At 37.0% G+C, this 27,699-nt stretch overlaps 3 protein-coding genes and 1 long non-coding RNA gene across 5 annotated transcripts; 2 read left to right on the top strand and 2 right to left on the bottom strand.

The window, feature by feature from the left end:
* Positions 1 to 26,883, top strand: LOC113109076 (uncharacterized). Its single transcript, XR_003292841.1, has 3 exons — positions 1 to 342; positions 16,287 to 16,336; positions 26,229 to 26,883. It is a non-coding gene; the product is annotated as an uncharacterized LOC113109076 (long non-coding RNA).
* LOC113109072 (uncharacterized) lies at positions 2,375 to 13,493 on the top strand. Its single transcript, XM_026272613.1, has 10 exons — positions 2,375 to 3,372; positions 3,574 to 3,786; positions 3,887 to 4,025; positions 6,982 to 7,116; positions 7,200 to 7,753; positions 8,284 to 8,603; positions 8,723 to 8,904; positions 9,095 to 9,267; positions 9,455 to 9,669; positions 13,218 to 13,493. Exons 1-10 carry the CDS (start codon positions 3,083 to 3,085, stop codon positions 13,460 to 13,462), a joined length of 2,466 nt encoding a protein of 821 aa, XP_026128398.1. The 5' UTR covers positions 2,375 to 3,082; the 3' UTR covers positions 13,463 to 13,493.
* LOC113109073 (uncharacterized) lies at positions 13,482 to 15,456 on the bottom strand. The gene is made up of 2 exons (XM_026272615.1): positions 14,707 to 15,456; positions 13,482 to 14,491 (listed from the first exon to the last, which is right to left on the bottom strand). Exons 1-2 carry the CDS (start codon positions 15,441 to 15,443, stop codon positions 13,705 to 13,707), a joined length of 1,524 nt encoding a protein of 507 aa, XP_026128400.1. The 5' UTR covers positions 15,444 to 15,456; the 3' UTR covers positions 13,482 to 13,704.
* Positions 17,996 to 23,686, bottom strand: en1a (engrailed homeobox 1a). Of its 2 annotated transcripts, none has more exons than XM_026272617.1 (2): positions 20,001 to 23,686; positions 17,996 to 18,790 (listed from the first exon to the last, which is right to left on the bottom strand). In XM_026272617.1, exons 1-2 carry the CDS (start codon positions 20,413 to 20,415, stop codon positions 18,477 to 18,479), a joined length of 729 nt encoding a protein of 242 aa, XP_026128402.1. In that variant the 5' UTR covers positions 20,416 to 23,686; the 3' UTR covers positions 17,996 to 18,476. The 2 variants fall into 2 exon arrangements, with proteins under 2 accessions (XP_026128402.1, XP_026128401.1); XM_026272616.1 differs by having other exon boundaries at positions 17,996 to 18,802.
* Positions 26,884 to 27,699: the final 816 nt, after the last annotated feature.

Consider the following 27,699-nt stretch of genomic DNA (forward strand, 5'->3'; position numbering starts at 1 on the left):
TGAACCATGGAGCGATAGATAATCTGAGGAGGATCTGCTCGGAGTGTATTCATCATTCACTTTAAAATGAAGCTCAGCGACTGTTTCCTTGACAACAGCCCTGCGTGTACAGCTCTCCTCGTTCTGAGAGCCAATGAGGCGACTGATTCCATAATGTTCTTTTACTCTCCGGTCTCCTGATCCTTTTAGCACCAATCAAAAGGTCAGAGAGCTTGTGCGCCCCTTTTCCTGATCTCTCCTACACATAAATCAGCTGATGACAGTAAAACAATGACAAATGGAGTGTGTGGGTCTCAGTAAAGCCATTTCAGCCGTGCTTGCGGAGAAGACTTGTGTTGTCAGGTGATTTTAAAAGCTTGGTATTATAGTTCGCTTCTTATTGATCATGAATGGTATAGATAACAGATAATAATGTAGGTTATGTTCAGGTTAAACGTGCTTATCTCAATCACCATTTAAAAAATGTGTTTGCATGTGTGTGTGTGTGTGTGTGTTAGTGATAGCCTTAGGCTAGTATACTCTGTTCAGTGTCACTGAGTCACTTATTACCTGTTCTCTGTCATATGTATATACTGCTTTCTCTATTTTCCTCTATTTCCACAGGAATAACCTGTCAGTGTGGCTGCGTTCACGAACATTATAATGAGTGTGTATGCTTGTATTATGGATGATGCCTGTCATGTTGCTCGGTTAGTTATACTGTTTGACCACTGACTGTCTGATAGCATCTGAACTGTCACAGTCAATCCCAGTCCGAGATTTATTACCTCTATCCGGAGCATATCTTGTCTGCACTTGGCTGGCTCATCCTCGTCTGACTGTGTGTTTTGCGTGTCTGTGTGATTTGAGGCCATATGTCCGCTCTCACTCTGTCCGGTCGGAGAAATAATAATAATAGGTAGCTTCTGACATCCTGCAGACATGCACACACTGCAATTTAAACCTCGTCTGCTCTGTATCAGTGGTGGATGTCAAAGAAGGAATTTTACCGTATTCTTTACAGATGGGATGTGTGTTAAGGTGAGGGGTGGAGTCCATGTGCTCAATGCAGCCGAGACGTGATTTTTAAATCGCACAGTAGACTACAACTAAATGAATCGATCAATTAACCTCACACATGCAAACAAGCATGCAACAAACTCTTGCTTCACACAAACAAGTGGCTCTGTCTCAGATGCATGCAAAACTATATCGCACACATGCTACTGTGGTAAATTCATTCATCGTAGACTTTTTCTTTTTTATTGCACATGCAACATGTGTCCTGGTGCACACTGAGAATAGTTTACAAGTTAAAGTATCAGAGCAAAGTACAAATATCACCCGTGACTGTTAAATGTTAGATGCAATAGCTCTGTTGCACTTGTGGATGCGATTGTCTGAAGAAAATGTGAGTCGGTGTGATATTGGCCAGTTCTAAGCAATTGCCTGCAGGTCAAAGGCGGTTATCTGATGGTCAGTGTTATCTTCTGCCAGTATTTTGGCTTTTTGGATGTGTAGATATGTTCAGTGAATGCTATGGTGTGTAATTATCCCCTACAAAGCTGTCCGGTGCTGTGTTATAATACTATCACATCAGACTCTGAGTCCGCCAGTAATGAAACCCTTCAGTAATAAGCAAATGATACTCCATTTTCATTTAGTCATTCAGTTTTGACAAGTCCCCCTATGATCAGTCTCTAAGTACTTCCTGTATTTTAAACTCATTCCCTCCTGGCATGTTGCAAACTCTCTTCTGGTTTCTCAGTATTTCAACTTTGCATAACCTTTTCATAACTTAGACAACAAGAATCCACTGAATATAAAGTAATATTTTTAAATTTGACACTTCACAGCAGATCTGTGATATTGTTTGATTATGAAGTCCAATACAGCTGTTCATTCAGATTTTTTTTTTTTTTTTTTTGTCATCGATATTTATTAGCGGCATGTTTTAAGATACATTTACTAGTTTTGGATGCTTTAACCCCTTCTCATCACATATCACGTTTATGTCAATATAATTAATCTGTTATTTCAATAAAAGGGATCTGTGTCTAATGTAGCTGCCAAGAAGTGGTGAAAATTCCAGATGAGACAAACAAGCCCTGTGGCACCCAGAGTGAATGGAGCAACACCAGTGATTTCCTTCTGTGTTAACATCAGAGTTAACAATATTTGAAGATGTCAGCATGCAACACCTAGACTATATTCATAAAAATAAAATAAAAAATTGTATATGTATGTATGTATGTATGTATGTATGTATGTATGTATGTATGTATGTATGTATGTATGTATGTATGTATGTATCTATCTCAATATGAGGCGCCGTGTAGGATTTAAATCAAACTTCGCTTATCAATACATACATAAAACACGTGCATATACACCTATAAATTACTCACATATACATGCATACTACTAGATGTTCAAAGATACATATATAAAATACACGTGTACAATAATATGAAATCGATACCAATACATATAATGTTAGCAACGTATGCATACACACTTGTGAATAAGTTGCATATACATATAAACTTGACGCGTGCATACACCTACAAACACTCGCATATACATATAAAATTGATCCGTGCATATATACCTATTAAACACTCGCACATACATATAAACTCGCTGCATACAAACACACCTGCACATTCTCGCATATACATATAAACTTTGGTCCATGCATATACACCTACAAACGCTCGCACATACATATAAACTCGATGCATACTCACCAATACATTCTGGCATATACATAAACTTTGGTCCATGCATATACACCTACAAACGCTCGCACATACATATAAACTCGATGCACGCACACACATCCATAAAACACTCGCGCATACATACAAAATAAAATTCACTAATGAATATAGTTCATACAAGAAAGAGGTATGATTTAATTGTGAACATACATATATTTGCAAGTGATTTCATATGTGGATGTGCGTGAACTTTTCAGTGTAAACGGAAGGCATTTCAGTATAAACGGAAGGCATTTCAGTATAAACGGAAGGCATTTCAGTGTAAAAGGAAGTAGTTTGAGCGTAAACGGAAGGAACCTGTAATTGCCGCATTTACCATCATGGACAGAGATCGTACAACTGAAGCAATTAACATTTTGCGAAATGTTCTTGCTTCGCCTACTATTATTAGATCAATTGCTAATTCAGTTGAATCCAGTGTGTCGCCATCTGCTCAAATGCAGTCAGAAACAGAATCTGAATTGCGCACTTTGTTTCGGCCTTCGACGTCTGGTATACAAAGCATAAATAACAGGCAAACGATGCCAACATCATCCGGAGGCGAAGTTCAAGGACCACGATATCAGACTCGCCAGCAGTATGGCAATTGGCAGTCTCGATGTAGAAAAAGGTAAGAAAAAAGTCTGCAATGGTATTGGGGAGGGGGAGAGTACAATTTTCTGCCTCTATAGTTAAAAAAGTATAAAATGTCTTCCCTACAAAAGTCCCAGTCCCACTAGTGAGCTTGGCCATTTTCAAATAAGGATGTCAAATAATTTATGATAAATGCTGTTAATTGAAGCTTTATGTTAAGCTGTGTTTGTTTTTACAGGCCAAAGACACAGTACCATCGTACTTTTAATAAAGATGTTATACTGTTGACCTCCCCTGACGATAATGCAGTAGTAAAGCAAAAGAATAAACAGCACTTGCATGAGATTGGACACATATTAAATGCATTTGAATTTGACAAATCATGGGACAGCATGACGGTTTTGAGAAAAATCAAAGAAGCCTTCAAAGAAAAAGTGCCACCAGATGTAAGGTAAACAGGTTAAAGTTGTTTTTTTTATTATTGTAAATGTTGTACTGTGTGATGTATTATTTGACAGTGTATTAATACCACTGGTTTTCATTGTGTGCAGTTTGGAAATACTTATGGGATGTGGCAACAAGCTCATTACACCCATGTTAAGTAAAGGTCAAGAACTGAATGGCAGCTTGATTTTAAAGGTGTTCAGGTTGAAGGCCTTATATGTAAAACCCTCAAGACCACTACTCTTGGTAAGACTGGTGTGTTTTTTTTCTTTTCCATATGGGCTTCCTTATAGGGTATAGTGTTGTTTCATGCCAGGTACAGTTGTGTTTATAAGTTTAGTTTGCAGAATGTGCAAAATGTTAATAATTGAAACAAAACGAGAGATCATGAAAATTGCTTGTTTTTTTATTTACTGATGTCCCGAATTAGCTATTTCACATAACAGGTGTTTACATATACTCCACAAGATAAAATAATAACTAAATTTATAAATATTACCCCATTTAAAAAAGTTTACATACCCTTCAGTCTTAATACTGTGTATAATTTCCTGGATGATCAATGACTGTTTTTGTATTTTGTGATACAAAATTAAATTGACAATTCAACTCAACTGAGCAGTTCAACTGCCGGCTGTTCTTCATAAAATCCCCCAGCTTCTGCACATTCTTTGGTTTTCCAGCCTCTTCTGCATATTTGAACCCTTTCCAAAAGTGACTGTATGGTTTTGAGATCCATATTTTCACACTGGGGACTACTGACTTAGTACTGGACTTCAGAAGCTACATAAACACTTGCATGTTTCCCAGAAGACACCTGAAGATGCAAAGTGAATGCAAAGTGTTTCCTTCTGGAGCATCAGTACATGTTTTCAACTTTTGTAGTAGTTCTGTATGAGTCCCTCAGTTGTCCTCATTGTTAAAATATGGATCTCAAAATTACACAGTGACTGCTGGAAAGGGTTCAAATATGCAGAAGATGCTGGGAAACCAAATATTGTGCTGGAGCTGGAGGATTTTTCTGAAGAACAGCCGGAAGTTAAAATGCTTAAAGGGTTAGTTCACCCAATAATCAAAATTATGTCATTAATAACTCACCCTCATGTCTTTCCAAACCCGTGAGACCTCCGTTTATCTTCGGAACACAGTTTAAGATATTATAGATTTAGTCTGAGAGCTCTCAGTCCCTCCATTGAAACTGTGGGCACGGTCTATTGTTTATGTCCAGAAAGGTAAGAAAAACATCATCAAAAGCTGCGTTTCCACCGCAGGAACTTTGCCCTGGAACTAGGGATTTTGGCCTGGTACTCTGTGTGTTTCCACCGCAGGAACAAGGAACTAAATAAAGTTCAGGGTAAAAATATGCCCCTCAGAAAGTCCCTGCTGGTGAGGTAGTACTTTTTCAAAGTTCTGGAACTTTCAGGGGAAGGACTTGGGGGCTAAACATCCTGATTGGTTGAGTTCACACCTCATTGGTTGAGTTCAACCACCATTTATTCGGAACAACATTTTCAAAATATGACTGTTATTGTGTCATGAAATGTAATTTTAAAAGTATTTCAGGCGAGAAATGTAGTTGTTTAAAACTAAAATCTGTGGTTTATTTATAAAGACAGGTCCTATTTAAAAAAGCGTTTCACCGATCTCGGAGACTGTGAGCTCCACGCGATCAGCCTTGTCTTGTCCTTCTGATGTGTGCTTCTGGCTCTGTCTCTTTAGTGGTTAAACATAAAATATAATTAAGTTTTGGGTAAATCTAACAGGTAATCTTTGCTCTGTATTAATTTTATCTATATGTTAAAATGAAAATAAAAATAAAAAAGTTATATTTATATAATATTTTGTTTCATTGTAATGGCTGTATATACACACATCACTGAACTAAGAACATTTCTGCAACTGTTATTATGTTTGAATAAAAACGAAAGGAGGCAGTGGTATTTGATGTAATATTTCGTTTTATTTTTAAATATACAGAGGAAAATTGCAGTAGCCATGGTCAGTTGACTGATGTTATCAAGTACGCTGCTGTTTGCAGAATTACCAGAACTGCGTCGTCGCGGACATCAAACTCTCGAGTCGAATGCGCGAAGTCTGAACTAACGAGGATCCAAAATCAGCACACTTTGTATAGAGAAATGCGTGCAGATCTACGACACCAGTCTATTTGCCTAATCTTCCCGGTACTTTAGACCGTGGTGCAAACGCAGAGAGCAGCAGGTCTGAGGGGCCAAATAGTTCCTGGGGAAGAAAGTTCCTGGTTCCAAATGTTCGGGGTAATTTCGGTGGAAACGTGGCAAAAGTAGTCCATGTGACATCAGAGGGTCATTTAGAATTTTTTGAAGCATCAAAAATACATTCTGGTACAAAACTAGCAAAAACTATGACTTTATTCAGCATTGTCTTCTCTTCAGTGTCTGAGAGAGTTCAAAACAAAGCAGTTTGTCATCTCCGGTTCGCGAACAAATCACTCGATGTAACCGGATCTGATTTCACATGGACTACTTTGATGATGTTTTGATGATGTTCTTAGCTTTCTGGACATGGACAGTATACCATACACCCAGCTTCAATGGAGGGACTGAGAGCTCTCAGACTAAATCTATAATATCTTAAACTGTGTTCCGAAGATAAACGGAGGTCTCACGGGTTTGGAATAACATGAGGGTGAGTTATTAATGACATAATTTTGATTATTGGGTGAACTAACCCTTTTAAGACCAACAAAGAGATAAATGAACAGCTATCACAAAATTTAAAAACAGTCGTGGATCATCCAGGAAATGACACACAGTATTAAGATTGAAGTGCATGTAAACATTTATGAATGGGGTCATTTTTTAATAAATTCAGTTATTATTTTATCTTGTAGAGTATATGTAAACATCTGTTATGTGAATTAGCTTATTTTGGACAGTACTAAATAAAAAATAACATGCAATTTTCATGATCCCTCTTGCTTTGTTTGAATTATTAACATTTTGCACATTCTCCAAGGGGTATGCAAACTTATGAGCACAACTGTAGTCTAAATGTATCTTATGCAGTGTTAACTTGTTTTTATACTCAATGATTTATTTTTAGCTTTCCTTTTTCCTTTTTTAGTCACTGTTAAAAACTCTTGTGAAGTGGCAACAATACTACAAACTATGCAAAATACATTGCTTGACAAGAAATCTCATGTGCTGTATTGTTTTCCAAGGCTGAAACAGACAGCTCTGATGACAGCTGCTTTGAGGTTGACATGCCTGGTGAAAGGGTCTACCAGTCTGAGGGTGCTGTTCCTGAAGAGAATGTGACCACTGACTTGAATGATCAGTCTTCCACACAAAACATGGCGAGTGCCGCTTTTGACTTGGTTCAGTTCTTTTCGAGCACTTTTGGTCTTTGTCTAATGTACATTACTTAATTTCTTCTCAGATTTCAGTTCACAGCATTACTTTTCAGTCCTCCACCAGAGATCAATCCCCCACAAGGGCTCAATTCTCCCCCAGTTTCATCCGTGATCAGTCCTCAGCCAGTTCCATTGGTGTGCAGTCCTCCACCAGAGTTCAATCCCCCACAAGAGCTCAATTCTCCACCAGTTCCATCGGTGCTCAATCCTCAGCCAGTTCCATTGGTGTGCAGTCCTCCACCAGAGTTCAATCCCCCACAAGAGCTCAATTCTCCACCAGTTCCATCGGTGCTCAATCCTCAGCCAGTTCCATTGGTGTGCAGTCCTCCACCAGAGTTCAATCCCCCACAAGAGCTCAATTCTCCACCAGTTCCATCGGTGCACAGTCCTCTGCCAGTGGCCAGCCTTACACAAGACAGAACTCACCAGCTCATTGTTGGCACAATGACCAGTCCTTCAGATCTGCTTCCTGGGATGGTGATTATAATACCTACCTTTCTCTCATTCGGGCAGCATCTGAAGATGAGGAAGAGGATGAAGATCTTTCCTGTGCCATAATGGCAAGCATTGAGGACCAGATGTGAGTATTATTCAGTTATTAAGTCTGATTCTAAATTAAAATCCAAATTTTTATTTTCAAATTTTTTGACATGTATCAAACCATTACACTACAAAGTACACACTTTCCTTTAGGTGTATTTTCCTATTATTATTGATATTTCAGTTCAGTTGTGATAGGATTCTCAATCATTTAAATTGTTTGATACTTCTTAAATGTTGTTTACTGAATCATTCCAGTAGTTGCATTGTTACTAAACAGACAATTCAGTCATTGTCTTCCAAATCTAGAAAATGTTTATAATTGTAGAATTTGATTAGAAAAACATAACCTTTTTAAAAACTACAAATAGTTTTACCAGTCTATGGAAAAACATGCCAACTCCCTAAGTTCATGCATAGTTTGCACCTTTTTTTAATCAGTCTGGTTCAATAGTGATTGGAATAAACATTCTCTACCATGCAGTCCTTTTGTGTAACATGATATAATGATGTTATTGTATGTTTTTGAATTATAATGACATTTAAATAATAAAACCTGTACTTCTTCAGAATCCCCCCTGATGTGGAAATCCCCATCAAGCAAATATTGGAAGAACTTGCAACAAAAATAAACTGGAATCAAACCTGCAAGTTTAATATAAACCGTGCATCTGTGCTGGATGGTGCTGTACGGGGATTTACAAGACTCTCATACAATCCAAATAACAGAATGGTGATCAAATTTTCTGATGATAAAGGAAAGTATGAAGAGGCTATTGATCTGGGTGGTCCAAGGCGAGAATTTTTACGGCTGCTACTAGTGGCACTAATGCAGTCATCAATGTTTGAGGGAAAAGAGGACAGTCTCAACTTGGCTCTTGATTCCCAAGGTATACATTATATTTATGCTGTTTGTTGTACATATCTGAGAACTTTTATTCTACATTGCATAATTTTAAGAATCTTTGAAGTCTGTTGTATTGACTTGTGTTCTCTAATTTTATGTCAGCCATCAGGGAGGACAGGTATTTCATAGCAGGGAGAGCAGTTGCAGTCAGCCTTGTACATGGAGGACCTGCACCGGGTTGTTTGTCTAAGACCCTATTTGACAGTTTAGTTCAGGGGCCAGACATGTGCATACCTGTCTTGGACGATGTAGCTGACTTTGAGCTTTATAATAAAATCAAAAAGGTTTGCTTAAAACTGCAGTATACATGTTTCATTTACTTGTACAGTAGCATCATGCTTTCTCAGATTTACTTAAAAATGTGTTCCTTTATAAAATCCATAGCTTCGTATAACAATATTTTTTATAGAAAACTTTCTCTTAAATATTTATAGATTAAATTTGAAATGCAAATGCCCCTTTTTCACAATACAGGTTTCTGAAGCCACAACTCTTGAAGAGCTACAACACTCAACTGTGCCCATTATGGACTACATTGCCAACGCAGGTTGTCTTAGGCCATTAAGAAGCATTGCTGACAGGGACAGGCTGGTTGAAGACTTACTGATGTTTCAGGTGGTGAATCGTGTTCGTGGACCATTTGAAAGGTTTGTTAGGACTTCAGAAATATACAGTCCATTGGATGAATATTTTGAATCAAACAAATGTATTTAAAATAAAATACAATTAGAAAATGCAATTATTTCATTATTATCTTAATAAAATTAATTAATGCAATTTTGTTATTTCAAATCTCTCTTTAATTATGAATCATGCTAAATCATCTTATTATAGGTTCAGGGATGGATTAAAAACTCTTGGAGTCCTTGCAAAAGTCCAAAAACACCCAGAAGCTTTTAGATCTGTGTTATGTCACCAACCAAATCAACTGACAGCAGATATAATGGATGACCTGTTTGAAATACAGTGGTCAGAGAATGGGAGCAACAAACGAGCGAATGAGAACAGAGTTATTGCTTTCTGGAGGGACTACCTGCAGGATATGGAAGGTAACCTTTTTAATAAACACATTTCACTTTTAATAAGTTACAGACAATGATTAGTAGAACTGGAGCATTTCTTTGCTTTCTCATTCAAATATATTTGAAGTGCATCATAATTTAAATCAGCTCATTGATTTGAAGCAGTAAATTATAAATTTTTCTGCAATATAAAGAGAAATCTCAATATATGTTCATTTACTGTACATGTACTCAATACTTGGTAGGGGTTCCTTTTGCTTTAATTACTTCCTCAGTTCAGCGTGGCGTGGAGGTGATCAGTTTGTGGCACTGCTGAGGTGGTCTGGAAGCTCAGTTTTCTTTGACAGTTGCCTTCAGCTCAACTGCATTGTTTGGTCTCTTGTTTCTCATCGTCCTTTTGACAATAGCCCATAGATTCTCTCTGGGGTTCAGGTCTGGTGACCAACACCATGGTCATTTAACCAACTTTTGGTGCTTTTGGCAGTGTGGGCAGGTGCCAAATCCTGCTGGAAAATGAAATCCGCATCTTCAAAAAGCTGGTCAGCAGAAGGAAGCATGAAGTGCTCCAAGATTCCTTGGTTAACAGGTGCAGTGACTTTGGTTTTCAAAAAACACATTGAACCAACACCAGCAGATGACATTACACCCCAAATCATCACAGACTGTGGAAACTTAACACTGGACTTCAAGCTGCTTTGGCTATGAGCTTCTCCACCCTTCCTCCAAACTCTAGGACCTTGGTTTCCTAATGCAATACAGAACTTGCTCTCATCTGAAAAGAGGACTTTGTACCAATGACAACAGTCCAGTTCTTCTTCTCCTTAGCACGGGTTAGACACCTCTGATGTTGTTTGAGGTTCATGAGTGGCTTAACAAGAGGAATACGACAACTGTAGCCAAATTCCTTGATACGTCTGTGTGTGGTGAGTCTTGATGCCTTGATCCCAGCCTCAGTCCATTCCTTGTGAAGTTCACTCAAATTATTTAATCGATTTTCGATTGGTTCTTTCGGTTGGTTGTGCATCCTTTTTTTCCCACACTTTTTCCTTCTACTCAACTTTCTGTTAACATGCTTGGATACAGTACTCTGTGAACAGCCAGCTTCTTTAGCAATGAATGTTTGTGGCTTACCCTCCTTGTGAAGGATGTCAATGATTGTCTTCTGGACAGTCAGATCAGCACTCTTCACCATGATTTTGAAGCCTAGTGAACCAAACTGAGAGACCATTTTGAAGGGTCAGGAAACCTTTGCAGGTGTTTTGAGTTGATTAGCTGATTGGAACGTCACCATATTCTAATTTGTTGAGATGTGAATTGGTGGGTTTTCATTAGAGATGTTCCGATACCCTTTTTCTCTTCCCGATACCGATTCCGATACCTGGGCTCAGGGTATCGGCCGATACCGAGTACTGATCCGATACCTGGGTGTATATCTGTATATACAGCTGTATATACTACTAGCCCTGTGTAAATTGCTAGAATTTTTTTATGGTGTGCTTCAGACAGATCCCTCAATAAAACATGAACAAATACATGGTGAACTACTGTATTTATTACAGTATTTTTATTATCTAACATGAATTTGACAGTATTATTTATTTTCTTATGCAAAAAAGAACTTCAAATGCAGCCAAAAATCTAACACCGCAAACTAAAAAAGGTATTTAAGTTTTACAATATAACTGTATAAAAAAAACTGCAACAAATAAGTCTAGGAATATAAAAAAAGATCTATTAATCAGATAATCTCTAACAAGTAAAAAACAAGCAACCATCTAGGCATAATTATTATTATTATAGAGATGTATTATTATTACTGTAGGCTACAACAGTAGCTTTATATATTGTCAATTTACTCATGTAAACCAAACATTTATTTTAATGGGCTGCCATGAAGATCTTTGAGTGTCTGTGTTTATGATATGACAGTATTCTCAAATGAAACGGTAAATTCTCATGAAGTGACGGTTTATGCGTTCGTGTCCTCATGACACACAGCAGAGACTACAAAACAGCGAGCTCTCGCGCATCTGTGCCAGTCACCCACAGAGATGTAGATTTTGCGGGAGTAATATTTAAATAGTATTTTGCAGTTTAATATTCACAGACACTAGTATATATTCGGCTACTGTCTGGAGCCCTGCGTTTTGACTTACACGGAAGCGACTGAACGCAGCTGCCGGTACTGAATATACTTGAGAGTCTGTAACTACCGGTACTACAGAGACATACTGCTAACCACTGATCTATAATATAGAAGCGGCTTCACTGTCTTTTGGCAGTTTAGAATGTGATGAGTGATCCAGTCATATATAGATAAGGGCTGCTAACGCGTTTTCATTTCTTCTTCGCTGCTCTAAACAGGGGTTGCTTGTGGCAACACAGCACAACTTCCTGTGTTTTCAATGCATTTTGAGCAGCGAAGAAGAACCGTGCAGCGGTTAGGCAAAGCTTGCGGTCATAACTAGGTCTTTTTTAAGAAAATGGTATCGGATCGGTATATGGGTTCATGTACTCGCCGATGCCGATGCCAGAATTTGTTGTGGTATCGGAGATATTTCCGATACTAGTATCGGAATCGGAACAACTCTAGTTTTCATAAATGTGAGCCAAAAATCATCACAATTAAAAGAACCAAAGACTTAAACTACTTCAGTCTGTGTGCATTGAATTTAATACACAAGTTTCACAATTTGAGTTGAAAAACTGAAATAAATGAACTTTTCCATGACGTTCAAATTTGAGATGGACCTGTATGAAGTAGAGATTTATCTTTTCACACTATAATAATAAAAATAATTCCTTACATTTATATAGCGCTTTTCTAGACACTCAAAGCGCCTACATAGTCAGGGGGTATCTCCTCATCCACCACCAGTGTGTAGCATCAACCTGGATGATGCGACGGCAGCCATAGTGCGCCAGAACGCCCACCACACACCAGCTGACTGGTGGAGAGGAGACAGAGTGATGAAGCCAATCAGTAGATATGGGGATTGTTAGGAGGCCATGATGGTCAGAGGCCAATGGGCGAATTGGGCCAGGATGCCGAGGTCACACCTCTACTCTTTTTCGAAAGACATCCTGGGATTTTTAATGACCACAGAGAGTCAGGACCTCGGTTTAACGTCTCATCCGAAGGACACTAAGGATAGTTGAGAGATTTTATACACGTCAGTTACTAAAGTTTCAAATATTAAGTGATGCAAATATCAACAAGAAAGCAACACAATACATTAAGAGCCAGGTCAAGGACAAACATGAGATTCATGACCAACTGTCACAAAAGTGTTGATTGTCAAGGTAACATCAAAGAGTAAGGAACGAGTGTATCTTAACTTTTTGGGGTGTCTTTGTAAATATGGCTATTATTGTGTTCTATAAATTATATGTAAACATCTGTTATGTGCAATAGTTGGTCAGGGCATTACTACTTAATAGAAAAAAAAATAATGTTCCTCCTTTTAAAAAATAAGGGGTATCTGTCATAACACTGCATCAGTTTTGTGTTTTAATTTTTTAGATCTGAATGCACTGTATAATTGTTGATATTTTGCTTTTTTCTATTTACTCAGAGGAGGGGTCACAAAGGCTTGGAGCAGTCTTAGCATTTGCTACAGGATCTGATCAGGTCCCACCAATTGGATTTCATCCTCCGCCTTCTATTGCCTTTCACCATGACACAGAAACTCCACAAAGATTTCCAGTAGCAAATACATGCATCAACTGCCTTCGACTGCCATTATATAGCACATATGGTGCTTTTAAAAGCAACATGGAATTTGCCATTAATAATACCCAGGGATTTGGCAAGGAGTAAGTGACAAAATTGATTGATGTTAAAGTTATGAAGTGTTCTTATTGAGGCATTTATTTTATTCTAATGACAACACTTTATTAAATAATGTTCAAGCAATATTAGAATCAAGCAGTACTTGTTTAAACCTTTACTAGAATTTAAAAATGTTCAACTGTTGGATATTTTACAAGCATTTCCATAATGCAATGTTTGTTAACACTTGTTTATGAGTTCGAAGTCAGAACAATAGCAATAAAGCACTTTTACTGTGTTCTATCCTGTTGTCTTTCCAATAATTGTACAAGTGCCAAAAACAGATCGATTCCATGATTACCATCATTTTGTAATGGGTTAAATGTTTCCAGAATGTTTGCCAAGGTAGAGTCATTTGGGCAGTAAATGTTTTCAGGAACTATTACATTATTCCTGGTCTGTAGTTCAGGTTCTGGTCTGTTTTCATTGATGTCAACATGTTCTTCATTGTTCAAAACGCCAGATATAGCTGTGTTGTTTATTCCAATATGACTCACAATACCTCTGTGCCATAACTGCAGAGGAGTTTGTCCTCTTTCAGTTGACAGTCCGTGGTTATTCCACATGTCCCTAAATTCCCTAACTGCCCTCTGGATCCGAGGTAAGTAAATAAAATGCAAACAAAATACATGAAGCTCACACAGAGAGTCTAGTATACATTGTTCCTCCATGAAAGTGAACAAGTCTGAATAATAATATGAAACCACTCTGTTCAGCTCTGCCCATAAACGTTCGATCCGTTGATTATGCACACTGCGACCCGTAATGACACTTCCTCTATTTAATCCTCTTCTATTTAACATGTAACGTGCAACCTCAATGTTTTCCATGCCATGGTCGCATCTAACCCTTGATGGCAATCCAAAGTTTTGAACCCCTTCTTGAAACAAAGACAGAACACTTGATGCTCTATTATTGTTCAGACAGTCGAGGTAAATAATGGTGCGGCTAAATCCATCAACACACCCGTGGAAAACCAGCCTCCATCTGACCAGTTTATGGTTTCCGTCTATATGCCTGTTAAGAGAGAGAATTAATTAGTGGCTTATATTTGCTAAGTGTTTAATGGTTTTATAATGTCACGTGGAATAGGAAAATTAAACCATCGTTTAATAGTGTTGCACATTATTTTGCGGGATGATTTATATTACAACAAATAACATTTAATTCTTTAACATTAGTTAATTTTAAGGGATATTTTAATACATTTGACAAATAACTGTTGGACATACCAGAGCTGGTTAGGAGTTTGCACAGAATAAATTCTTCTTCTGACGGCCCGTCGGCGCCTGAGTGACCTTCCAATAGGATCTAGCTCATGTAAACATTGTCTCACCCTCCAACGCTGGATGCGGATGGAGCGAGACCGGAGACTGCCCAGAATGTAGGTCTCGCCAGCATTTGGGGTTCTTTGCAAAATCTGTCTGACAAGAGTGTTCAACTCATAGTTAGACAGTTCTGCAAACTCCAGAGGTCTGATTTCAAGACGCTGCCTGTGCTGGAACAAAGTGCGGCGGTCTATTCCTAATAAGGATGCGATTCCCTGCCAGTTAAACCCAAGCCGCAGACAATGACACAGTTGCTCATACGAAATGTCGTATCTCGGACGACCTCTGTGGCCTGTGATATATGTAGGTGGTGGGACTGGTCCTAGTCCAGCTCCAGCAGGTCTTCCAATATCAAGCGGATGTGTGATTTGGTGCAGTGTGCGGTACAGCGTCTCGAGAATAACGATGCATTCTCTGGTTTCGGCATTTTGATCATAACGAACCACGGACAAAAGACTGTTAATTGTTCTAGCATGGTTATCTAAGTCTCGATAAAGTGTCTCTCTCGGCTCTTGCTGTATACGCGTTAGGCACTGTAATACGCTATTAAAGAAATCGACTATATCGTCTTCATTGCAACTTGCACCCGCAAATAAAGCACTAACAAACGTCACGGCTATTAAGGTCACTCTGAAAAACATGTCGAGCGGGATAAAGAAGACATAATATTAGACTTCCGTTTGCACTGAAATGCCTTCCGTTTACACTGAAAAGTTCACGCACATCCACATACGAAATCACTTGCAAATATATGTATGTTCACAATTAAATCATACCTCTTTCTTGTATGAACTATATTCATTAGTGAATTTTATTTTGTATGTATGCGCGAGTGTTTTATGGATGTGTGTGCGTGCATCGAGTTTATATGTATGTGCGAGCGTTTGTAGGTGTATATGCATGGACCAAAGTTTATGTATATGCCAGAATGTATTGGTGAGTATGCATCGAGTTTATATGTATGTGCGAGCGTTTGTAGGTGTATATGCATGGACCAAAGTTTATATGTATATGCGAGAATGTGCAGGTGTGTTTGTATGCAGCGAGTTTATATGTATGTGCGAGTGTTTAATAGGTATATATGCACGGATCAATTTTATATGTATATGCGAGTGTTTGTAGATGTATGCACGCGTCAAGTTTATATGTATATGCAACTTATTCACAAGTGTGTATGCATACGTTGCTAACATTATATGTATTGGTATCGATTTCATATTATTGTACACGTGTATTTTATATATGTATCTTTGAACATCTAGTAGTATGCATGTATATGTGAGTAATTTATAGGTGTATATGCACGTGTTTTATGTATGTATTGATAAGCGAAGTTTGATTTAAATCCTACACGGCGCCTCATAGTTTACTTTCCCCCCCACTACACTAAGCTATATGAAAAAAATGTAAAATGTAGGCTAGCAGTGAAAAAGAAGAAAAAAAAATTATTAGGATGCATAATAATTTTTTTTATATATATTTAGGAGGCCCATTCCACGAAGCAGTAAATCAAGAAACCTAAACTGGAGTGCTGGTAAACAATATTTTTTGGAATTTTGGAACAGAGTACTAACATACACACACACACACACACACACACACACACACACACACACACACACACACACACACACACACACACACACACACACACACACACTTATATATATATATATATATATATATATATATATATATATATATATATATATATATATATATATATATATATATTTTATATATAAAAACCTGCATAAAGAACTGAGAAAGTAACATGCATTCCTACTGTTTCCTATTCGTAGGCTACTATACCGCGGTTTATTAGTCCCCAATTTTTATTTTGTAATTTTAATTTGATGTTGTCTATTAATCTAGAGGCAATGTGAGCATTTAAGCAATGATTGATGGCGGCGAATTTGCTAATCGTATATTCGCTTACCAAATGCTCTGCAAAATTGATTTTCTAGCAGAGCATCGAGTTATGGAATCCGAAGATTGCTGTAAAAGCCTAAACAACTTTCTTTATTATTATTATTATTATTATTATTATTATTATTATTATTATTATTATTATTAATAATAATAATTTATTATTATTATTTTGGCGATTTCTAAGCCTTAAACCGGCAGACATTCTTTTAAAACGTCCACACGAGTTAGGCATGAGCCTGTTTTAAATCATATTTTGAAGGCTATTTCTACTGTGGTTTTTAAGAACTTGATAAAAACGTCGATTTACACACAGGCCAAGATCTCAATCAAGTGTAGCTCGCTTCTGAACTTGACAGTGGTTAATTCCTGCGCTCCGCGAGTCTGCCCAGGCGCGCCTCGCGCTCAGGACCATACAGCGAAGGTGTGAGAAAACCACGAACCCAACAACACACGCTGCAGGTCCAATGAAGATGCCATGTGACGCATCAAAATGTTGCCCCGGGCAGAGAGCTTCAGAAAACAAACAGTGATTCCCATCAGGATAAGATGTTCACGATTCTCTGCCGTCCTTGGTTTGATTAATCGGTTACAAAAAAGCCACGGCATGCCCAAAACACACCACCGAAACAGTCACTCAAACTGCTCTCAAATTCTGAAAGCCTCAGCTAAACAGAGATGGGCGGCGAAAACATGAAACAACTAGGCTTACATTTCCTTAGTAAAATAGGCAGCTAATTTTGTTAAACCTTAGAGCTATGCTCTTCTTATTATTGTCATTATATAGGCCTGTTCTTCCAGCTAACAAAATAACTTTGCACCATGATTTTATCTTCCAACATAGGTCTGTGTAAATGTCTTTATCATCATCTGTTAGTAATTAGGCTTCAGCTCAGTATAGGACTATATTAAATAGGACTAGCCTATTGTAAATAAAACGTAGGCCTAATTATTTTTTGGATAGCCTTAATATAAAATACATCAGACTACTGGTGAAATCATTACGCTTATCAGTGTATGACAATGTTAATGCATTTTTTATTTTACATACATAACAGATAAACAGTAAAAAAGGCTAGCTGAGAGTCGTTTTATTGTGAGAAGCTTGGGAAACGAATTTGACGACGCAGGTTTGATGACTTCGGAGATCCGTTTCTGATTCACGGTGCAAGACAAAAAATAAAAAAAATAAATACATAAATAAAAAAATAAAAAAATAAAAATGCAGCTGTAGGGCAAAATACGGAGAAAATTAGACGCCACGTTTTGCATGTACAAAAGAGGTTTATTTGAATACAGTATTAAATATAAAAGTCTCCCATCTATATCCTAAATCCCATCATCAAAGAAAATGTTATCTACTTTAATCGAATAACATCTTTGGCACGAAGAAATATGGCTTTTAACAGCACACAAAAAAAAACAAAAAAAAAGAAGAAGAAGAAGAAGAAGAAGAAGAAGAAAAAACGGCATTTAGATAAAATGTAAAGTGTCTACTTTGACTGGTAATAGATTTAAAACAACAAACCAGCGCGATCCATTAGATTTTAATAGCATCCTCAAATCTTAATGAGGCCTGGTTCCTCATATGTGTATTGTAAAAAAACAGCCGATTGTCCAAACAGGCTGATAAAGTAGCTATAATATCCTTTTATAACGTCTGGTCAAGTAATGTGAGTTTTTGTCTTCCACACTTATCTCACTCCCCGGTTCTCCCCTGTCCTCTCTCTCTGTTTCTGTCTTTGCTAGTTTTCGTCTTCTTCTTGAACGGTGGTGGTGGAATGGTTGTACAGTCCGTGCGCCATTAGCTGCATTGCCAGGCCGTTCTTGAATCCGGTGGCTTTCTTGATCTTAGCTCGTTTGTTCTGGAACCAGATTTTAATCTGCGACTCGTTGAGCTTGAGGTCGCGCGCCAGGGCCTGCCTCCGCTGCTCCGTGATGTAGCGGCTCGCCTGGAACTCTGCCTTCAGTCTCTGGAGCTGCTCAGCTGTGAACGCCGTTCTGGGTCGTTTATCCTCGCTCTCGTTTTTCTTCTTTTTCAATTTCCGGGTCCTTGGGCCTTGTGTGGAGACAACAATGAGACGAATCCATGAATATCAACCATCTCATTAAATGCCAAAGCCATTTTGCACTATACACACAAAAGGGCAGTGGCGTGAGTATTGAGTTTTGTTGTCTGTGATCACTAGAATAAATAAGCATCAAAATTCTTAGAACTTTTAAAATAATATTTTTTTTTTATAAATGTATGTTACCTTTTAAGAACAGACCTGGACTACAGAACTAACTATGCTGACCCTGTCCAATAAATAAATACATATAAATATAAAATATAAGCTACGCGAATTGTTGCTTCAGTTTGTTGGAAAATAATAATTAAACTTCTACACATAAAAGTAGGCCATTACAACACATGAACAGAGGAACAGTTCAGCATTTGAACTGGCCTACATTGTTGTTATGTTGCAATAAATAAATACATAAATAATAATAATACAATAAAAAATAAATACATAAATTAAATTCGTTTTGACGTCTAGTGCTCCTGAATGTATTTATTTATTTCAAATTTGAACGGTGAATTGAGAAAACCAAGGGGGATCACATTTACGACATTAAAATAAATCGACATACGCTATAAGAAAAATTAGATATTGTAGCCTAAATAATAATAAGAATAATAATAATAATTTGTTACTACAATAAACTTAAAATCACAGCCTCAAAGCAAAAATGCGAGATATGTCACACTCAACAGATTTTATTTAGATATTGTTTTCTGTTTTATTAAAACGGATAATTTTATCCATTTCAACTTAAAAATATTTACTGGGCAATATTAGTTATTATGTAATTATCTTGTAAACACTGAACGTTTATTATTAGGCTAAACGACGTTTATTTATTAATATAGGTATAGGTTAGAAAATGTAAATCTTAATTCCTTGGAAACCATCGGAGAGTGTTATGTCTGGATCGTGCATGCTATAAAACGAAACAAATAAAGATAGGATAAAATAAGAACATTTATGAAATATTTTATGTTTCATAACTTGGTAGATTTGTCTGGATGATGAACACGAGGCATTATTTTTTCAATGATTATGGAGTGTGTCAGCTGGAAGATTTCTACGATATTCATAAGTTAATTTTCCTGCTTTTGTTTCATGCAAAAAAAAAAAAAACACACATATGGCGTTAACACAATGAAGAGTATTATTTTTGTTATTAGTATTATAAAGTGCATTATATTATACCAGGTGCCTTACCAGATGAAGGTCGATCAGAGTATCTCGTGCAGTAAACCCAGGCGGGCCACAGAAGCTGGTGAGTGTCCTTACTGGGCGAGGAGGTTTCACCTGAGCTATTCAGAGCAACGGGTGACGCCGAGACGAGCCCAGATTTCGCTGCTTCCCCTCTGTCGGTCTTGGAATGCCTTCTGCTGGCTGGAGACGAGACGGTGGACGAGGCAGAAGATGAAACACTGTCGGCACTGCAGCTGGAATCCGGACAAAGAGTGCCAGGGACAGTTGGACAATGCTCCCGTCTGCAGCCGAAGTCCGGTCTGAGGATGTTGTCGATGAAAAAGTTGGTGGTTGTGTGCGCGTGGTGCGCAGCCTGCAGCGGGAGCAGAGGTGGAGAGGGCAGGCTGTCATCTTCGCTCTGACCCCGCTGCTCTTCCATAACAGCTCCCCTCTTTGATATTCGCTCCAGTGGTTGGATTGTAACCTGTTCCGTTCCAAATATAGACTAACGAAACACTGGACAATGTTATCTAGGGATCCATGACAACGCGCTAATTTCCCGCGAAAGTGAGTGCATTTTAAGTCAACTTGTTGACATTTAGTGGAGAGATAACGCTTTCGTGCTGTCACTTTGGATAGGACTGACAGCGCACGGTGCGCGGCTTCCCCTACACCCTCCGCATTGCCAGACCTCAGTTTGACACCTCTTATTCTGGGACTCTGCTCGTGCACAACCACTCTTAGTGGCCACTAACCGGAAACACATCAGATCACATAGATGAGAGGGGAGCCTATCCATGACAAAGGAGCTCTTTGCCACGTGTGTCAGCGTCCAATTCCGTTCCGCGCCTGTGCGCACAGATATCCAACGACACAGAGTGCTCTTGCTCTGGTAGCTGAAATCTGCCTCCACGCTTAAAATGAAACAGAAATATTCGAATAAATTCAGCTGTGTACAGACTATGAGAAGAAATAGTTAAAAACATTAATAAGACAATAAATAGAAATGGAAAACCTATCACAAAACAATTTGCGAAAATATAGAACTGGCCTACTTCATATTTAAAGCCAAATGCGTTTTCTGCATATAATTTTCTCCAAATGCCTTAATTTAGCCTAAATTAAAAAAAGAAATAAATTCTGATGAAACAATAATTACCACTTCTATGTTGCTGTAACCTATAGGGTATTTAAATATAGGCTACTAATTGAATCTCTAATTTAAATTTAAACTATATGCTTGTTCTTAATTTTATAAATAGGCTACTAATATGTTGCCTACTAAAACTAGTGCGTAGGCTACGTCACTGTGTAAATAATAGCCTACGTTAGTATTTAATTTAGATCTCATTCAGGACGAGTGAAGCCAGACTGGCATAGGCTATATAGCCTCGTTCTCAATATTTGGGTGCTTTAAACACTTATCGCGAGAATTATCTGTTTGCACTTAATTAATTTATAATTAGGGCTATTGCTGGCTCATTCTGGAGAGCGCGCTATTGTGAGGCGGCAAATGGCTGAATGCTCCACTATCGCTCTCGCAAGACGCGCCTTAAGAGCTCCTTTAAAAATATAATTTATAGGTTTTAATTAGCGTGCATTCACCGCGATCAGTTGGGCGTTCATCATACAGCACAGCTAAAAGCGCCTGCCACAAAGCACGCGAGAAGCGCTTCATCAAACCAGCTCTGAACGTCCTGATGAGGCTTGGCTTACCAAAAGCTCTATTTGCATAAACGCCTTAATTGACAGCTAAATGTTCTGTGATTAATTCTACCGCTCACGTGGCACAGCTTTAGTAAAAAATATGATGAATGTATTTTTTCATAGTTAAGCAAAATGTAAACGACCCCTGCTTAATTCACTGAATAGCTCCTTATAGGTTGTGCTCTGCGTTTAGTGTCAATTTATTTATTTATGTAATTTACAGTTTAACAAACTATAATTATAACCAGGCCATATCCCAAAATATCATGTATCTTTGAGAAATTGTAAATAGGAAAATCCTTATCCTTAATTTGTGGTATCTTAAACATAAGCTATAACTATAAATCTTTCTGAATGTCAGTGGGTATTTATTTAAAGTAAATAGAATTAAAAATTCAGGCTGAATAAGCCTATATGGGACCTGTTGTGACCTGCAAAATGCGATGAGACAGTAACAAAGCATGTAATCTTTATTTTTTGCTTGGTTAACATGCTTCGTATATAGGCCGAGGCCTTCTTCAGAGTTCTTGCCATTCCGTTTAGACATTTGGAACATGGAAAGGTGTGTAAAAGTAGACAGCGAGTAACGATCACAGATATTGTTACCGTGTTAAAGTGGGAGGCCCCTTGGGGTCCACACACTGCAGTGGGGCAGAGCACATGCGTTTAGTCATGTGTGAAGAATGTGCGTCTCATGCTCACAGAACAGATGTGGACCGTTCAGAGGTGTTCATATAATGTTCTGTTCTATTCCATAACGACTTTGACCTACGTTTCCACAGTTATAGTAAGGAATAGGCTTAAGTTAATAAATTAGGCCACTAAACGCCTGACTTGTTGTGCCATCATATCCCAAGACTGAAAAAAACACAGTGTCATAATCTCTTTATGAAAGTTCAGAGCATTAAAGACAACTAGTTTAAAACATTTGGTGTTATTAACTTTTACTTTTTTAAAAAGTGTTATTGTAACAATAGCTACTTATCTATTAGTGTATCTACTGTGACATATAGGCTACCCGCACTATCATGTCTGAGATATTATACAATTGGATACATTTGAACAGACCTAAAACATCCCTCATGCAACATGTTCAGAGTCTCCTGGTTGTAAGACTAGTTTTAGCAGACCATCAGCAGAATATATAATGGCATCACTTTGAACAAAAAATGATGATCTGTTTGCTGGTCTTGCATACAAGGTTGACCTCGATGACTATGACTAAAGAGTGTGGAGAGTGTGGAGGATCTGAAGCTGTATTCTGCGTCCTCTCGTGGCCAGTTCGAATACTGACGCCAGTTCTGAAGTGAATCAGAGCTCGCGAGGTAATGCGTGATTCTGATTTCACTGTTTCAAACACAAGAAGGCATGATGTGTAAATGCATTTTGATCATTGCAAATTCATTTACTGTATTCTATGTGATAATAAAAAAGGATGGTAAAAAAAAAAAACACTTTAAATGTTGCTACATCATATTTTAGACCTATTCACTATAATGTAAACAATTTTACAAGAAAACATGCGACTGTTAGTGATTTCTAAATAAGCGCGTAAATGATTGGCGTTAACAAAGTGCATTTAGTCAATGATTCTCTCTTTAAGCTGTTTTCTTCCGCTGTCTAAACACTTTCCCCTGCTGCATTAAAGTAAGTCCAGGGAAAAACATGACCCCACAATCAACGACCAGCGGATGATAGCACTGAAGCGCTTATTTAACTTGATTAACCAAGCTGGACCGTAATTAATATGTTATTTCCTTCACCGACTAAAGCATAAACATATATCATATATATCTCATATATCTCTACACCAACAGAGGGCAGTCAAAGACCTGATTGTGTTCATCTGTAGACGTCCATATAAAAGTTTTATCCTGTTCACCAAGACGATTATAGCAAGAACTTTCCCTAAACCAAGAACTAACTATTAACTCAATTTCACGTGAGTAGCCCATATTGCGACTGATTTTAAATCTTCAATTTTTTTAAATAACATAACAAAGTAGGCCTACTATTTTTCTTAAATAATAATAATAATAATAATAATAATAATAATAATAATTATTATTATTATTATTATTATTATTATTATTTTATAAAAAGTAAAAAAAAAAAAAAAAAAAAAAAAAAAAAAAAAAGAGAAAAAATTGAATACAGTCAAAAGATTATGTCCATTAAGCACAGCCTAAGATTAATAAAATTATTTTTAGGCCATATTGACTTTCTCTCTGGGGTGATTTGACATACCGACACTTGTGAATTTGAGTCACTCATTCCATTGTACCTAAGATTTTTTACATACTTTGCACTATATTCTAGTACTCAGCTAAACATGTTGTAAGGATTTTACCCTTGGATTAATTCCAATTTAAATTATCAAATCATACACACTTGAATGCATGTTGTGATTAAACATTTCACTGTTGAATTTACACAATGAGACATTTAAAAACACCATAGTTCATCCTAATAATGAAATGGAAAGGAAGTCAGATTAAATAAATAAGTATAATTCAGGGTTCAGGAAGCAGAAAGGGAAATGAAACTAGTCAATTAAATGGGTGGAAGTTAACAACTTTTTGAAATTAGCATTAGTTCTGCAGTAACTCATAATGCAGAACAAAGACAAAAATTCTAACAAAGAGGTCATGGGTCTCTTCAGGAAAAATGATTACTTGCATAATTAAATTTATAACTGTTTATTAGATACTGAGAGTGAAACTCTGAAATGATGCCAGCACTGCCCAAATGAGACCTTCCACAAAATAACGTGTTATAGAGTAAAACATGACATTTTAGAAAATGGGTTCATATCCTAATACTTTTTAGCTACAAGGTTAAAAAAAAGGGTTAAATCAGCAATGTAACAAACACACTGATACATAGTCCTGTTTAAATATGCACGTCCTGATTTTGCCAAGTTCTATGTGTTCCTAGGTCAACATATTTTGTTGACCCTGGAACAACATTTTACTCCAAAAATATATTCTTAACCATATCCATACACCTAAACCTAACCTTAACCATGAGTAATCCCTTAAATCCGAGGAAATGATAGATGAATGACACTGATGTACAAGCACCAAACACTGATTTTAAGCATAAACTTCACAAAATCTATAAACTGGTTCTTCAAATCTGATTGGATAATTACAATGTTGTTCCAGGGTCAACAACGATGTTGTCCCAGGAACTTGTCTCACTTGGTAAAATCAGGTTAGGCTTTAAATATGGCAATAATAATAGAGTAATATAAAAAGCTCTTGGATTTTAATTGGCTAATAGAAACATACAGCAGTACACAACTTAATAATATCTGACCACCAGTTCGCAAAACAGTATATCACTGCATAACACCCATAGAGTACACATTGTATTGTTGTTTGCGATATGAAGCATCATATTGTCTCACATCTTGCTCAGGACAAAACAGACTTTAATAGGATGTGCCTGCTAAGACACAGAGGTTACTCTCAGAGTTTTTGATGTCAGTTTTTGCATTAACGTACAAGTGAGGCTGTACGAATTCGTACAAATTAGTCACCTCGTAAAAATGTACGAACTGGTCATGAGATAGCGTTGGAGTTTCAAATCCCTTCATCACTCGAATTGACATTATAATAATTTACTTTGAAAGCACAGCCACCACAAAATCAGACTTCAGCAATTTTTGAGATTGTTCTGAGGTTAAATATTGATTCAATATGTTCCCAGGAAAGGTTTGAGAGACACTTTTCTAGTTGGCTGATAATAGTTTAGTGTTATCTACAATCTTGAAACCCTTACAGACACTAAGACCTGGTCTGCATGTGTCAGACAAGGGATGTGGTTGGGAAGCACTGCACTTGTGTACTAGAGAGTGTGACTACTAGGCATAGTTTATACATAGAAGTTAGATAAATTAGAAAAGTCGTAACAATCTGTCAAAAGACACAAAGTCTGTACCAAGTTTGGTTGTTGTAGCATAAAAGCTGGAAAAAAAAAAGTATTTTGAAGAAATAATAGATTTATATTCATAGTTTTAATGATACATCACACATTGGTGTGGCCGCCATTCATGAATTGCAATTCCATCAATCTGCTGTATGCTGTGCTCTGGGCTCTGATAGCAAATCACAATAATTCATTTAACAAGAGATTTTATTTTTTATTAAATATTTCCCACAAGCTTGCATTTTTTTACATTTTAATATTTAAGTTTCCATATTCTTGTTTCTATGAATGTAACTGAATGTAATTACTTCAATGATGTTAGAGTGAAGAGGATTTGTTTGTACTAGTATAATTCTATAAAAGAACATTCTTTTCAAATAATCTCAGTTAACTAAATATATGTAAGATAGTTGCAGGGATTTTTTACCATGGCAATGCACTGCAATCAAATTTACAGTTGCAATATAAGCGGGCTTACACGTTCAAGTGCTCACCTCTTATGACAACAAAACAGAATCACAGTTTTGTTGCTACTTTAGTTGCTTCTTCGCAGGAATAAATAAACATTTATCTTAAATGTGGCACAAATGTCTTTTAACTTATGTTTTGTAGTACCCAAGAGAAGTGTCATCTCAGAAATGGCAGACGTTCCTCCTCAGACACCTGTGAACAGAGCAGTGCTTGGAGTCAAATCCTGAATCCTAAATGAAGAGACAAACTGACCAACAGGAAGCTATGGATCTTTTGAAAGTGTATTTTTCAAGCATTTAAAAATATAGTTAACCCAGATTTCTGTCATCATTTACATTTTTGCATCAATCCACTCTCATTTTTCTTTCAAACCCCTGACCTTTGTTTTTCCGCAGAATTCAGAAGAAGATACTTTGAAGAATGCTGGTAATCAAAACCAACAGGTTTGTCACATGAAGACGACATAAACGGAGTAAAAGATATTCATATTTGGGGAAAACTGTCTCTTTAGTATGATACACACTTTAAATATCAAACATACTGGACACAGTCACTTAATGTGCTAGAATTAAATGAGTAAATAATAATAAGTAAATAGTCTTTCAAACAACTTGCTTTAAAAAAAAAAAAATTAATTATTTCCAAGACTTTGCCATTAACCAGTGTGTTTTTCAAAATACATTATACATATTTAATGGTTTAACCTTTATTTTATCACATGTTACAGTCCTAGTGTACATATAAATGCCTCATTTATTCAAGTAGATGCTTGGGTAATTTTTCAAAATGTATTAAATATTTTATCAATGATTATTATATAACTTGTTTGGCTATTTAAATAAATTGTTTTGTAAAAACCATCTTGGTCAAGCTAGTTATTTAATAGACCTTAAAATTGCTTTCATAATGAGATGTTTACAGATTTGTTAAGTCATGTTTTTTATGTATTACAATCTATATAAATGAAAGTAAAAGTTTGTTTAGGTAACCTTATAAATTTAAAATGAAATATTAATGAGCTGTACAGTAGATATAGAATTTAAAGTCTGGCGAGTCCGGCTTGGATGCAGCACTGTCAGTAAGTTACAGCTGTTGCTTCTGGTCCGGATGATTCAGCCTAGAATCTGAAAGTGAGTACACAGGCATCCAGGCCAGGTGTTTCAGATGGATATTTGTTGGTGAAGTGTTATTTTGGTTAATCATCAGCAAGGAGAAGTTATGCAAAGTCCTAAAGATGGTGGCCCGACAAAAAAAAAAAAAAAAAAAATCCCCTGACTAAAGAACAGAAACTGCTATTTGTTAATAACTGGAATCTTTTCTGGGAGCGTCCTCGACTGTTTCGCGCTGATGGATTACACCCCAGCAGAGTCGGAGCGGAGCTTCTCTCTGACAACATCTCCAGGACTTCGCTCCATGTGACTAGCAAGACAATTCTCAGATAACTATTATGATGAGTTTTGTTCCACCCGTTTAAATGATAAAAGTACTTGCGCTGTAAAAACGATTAAGACTGTGTCTGTTCCCCGAATAGTGAGGTCAAAATATAAATATAATGTAGGATCTAGAAAAAATCTTATCGTAATTAAACCAGAAAAATGTAAAGTAAATTAAC

Source organism: Carassius auratus, chromosome 9 (genome assembly GCF_003368295.1).
Source record: "Carassius auratus strain Wakin chromosome 9, ASM336829v1, whole genome shotgun sequence".
In the NCBI taxonomy this organism is placed as follows: Eukaryota; Metazoa; Chordata; class Actinopteri; order Cypriniformes; family Cyprinidae; genus Carassius; species Carassius auratus.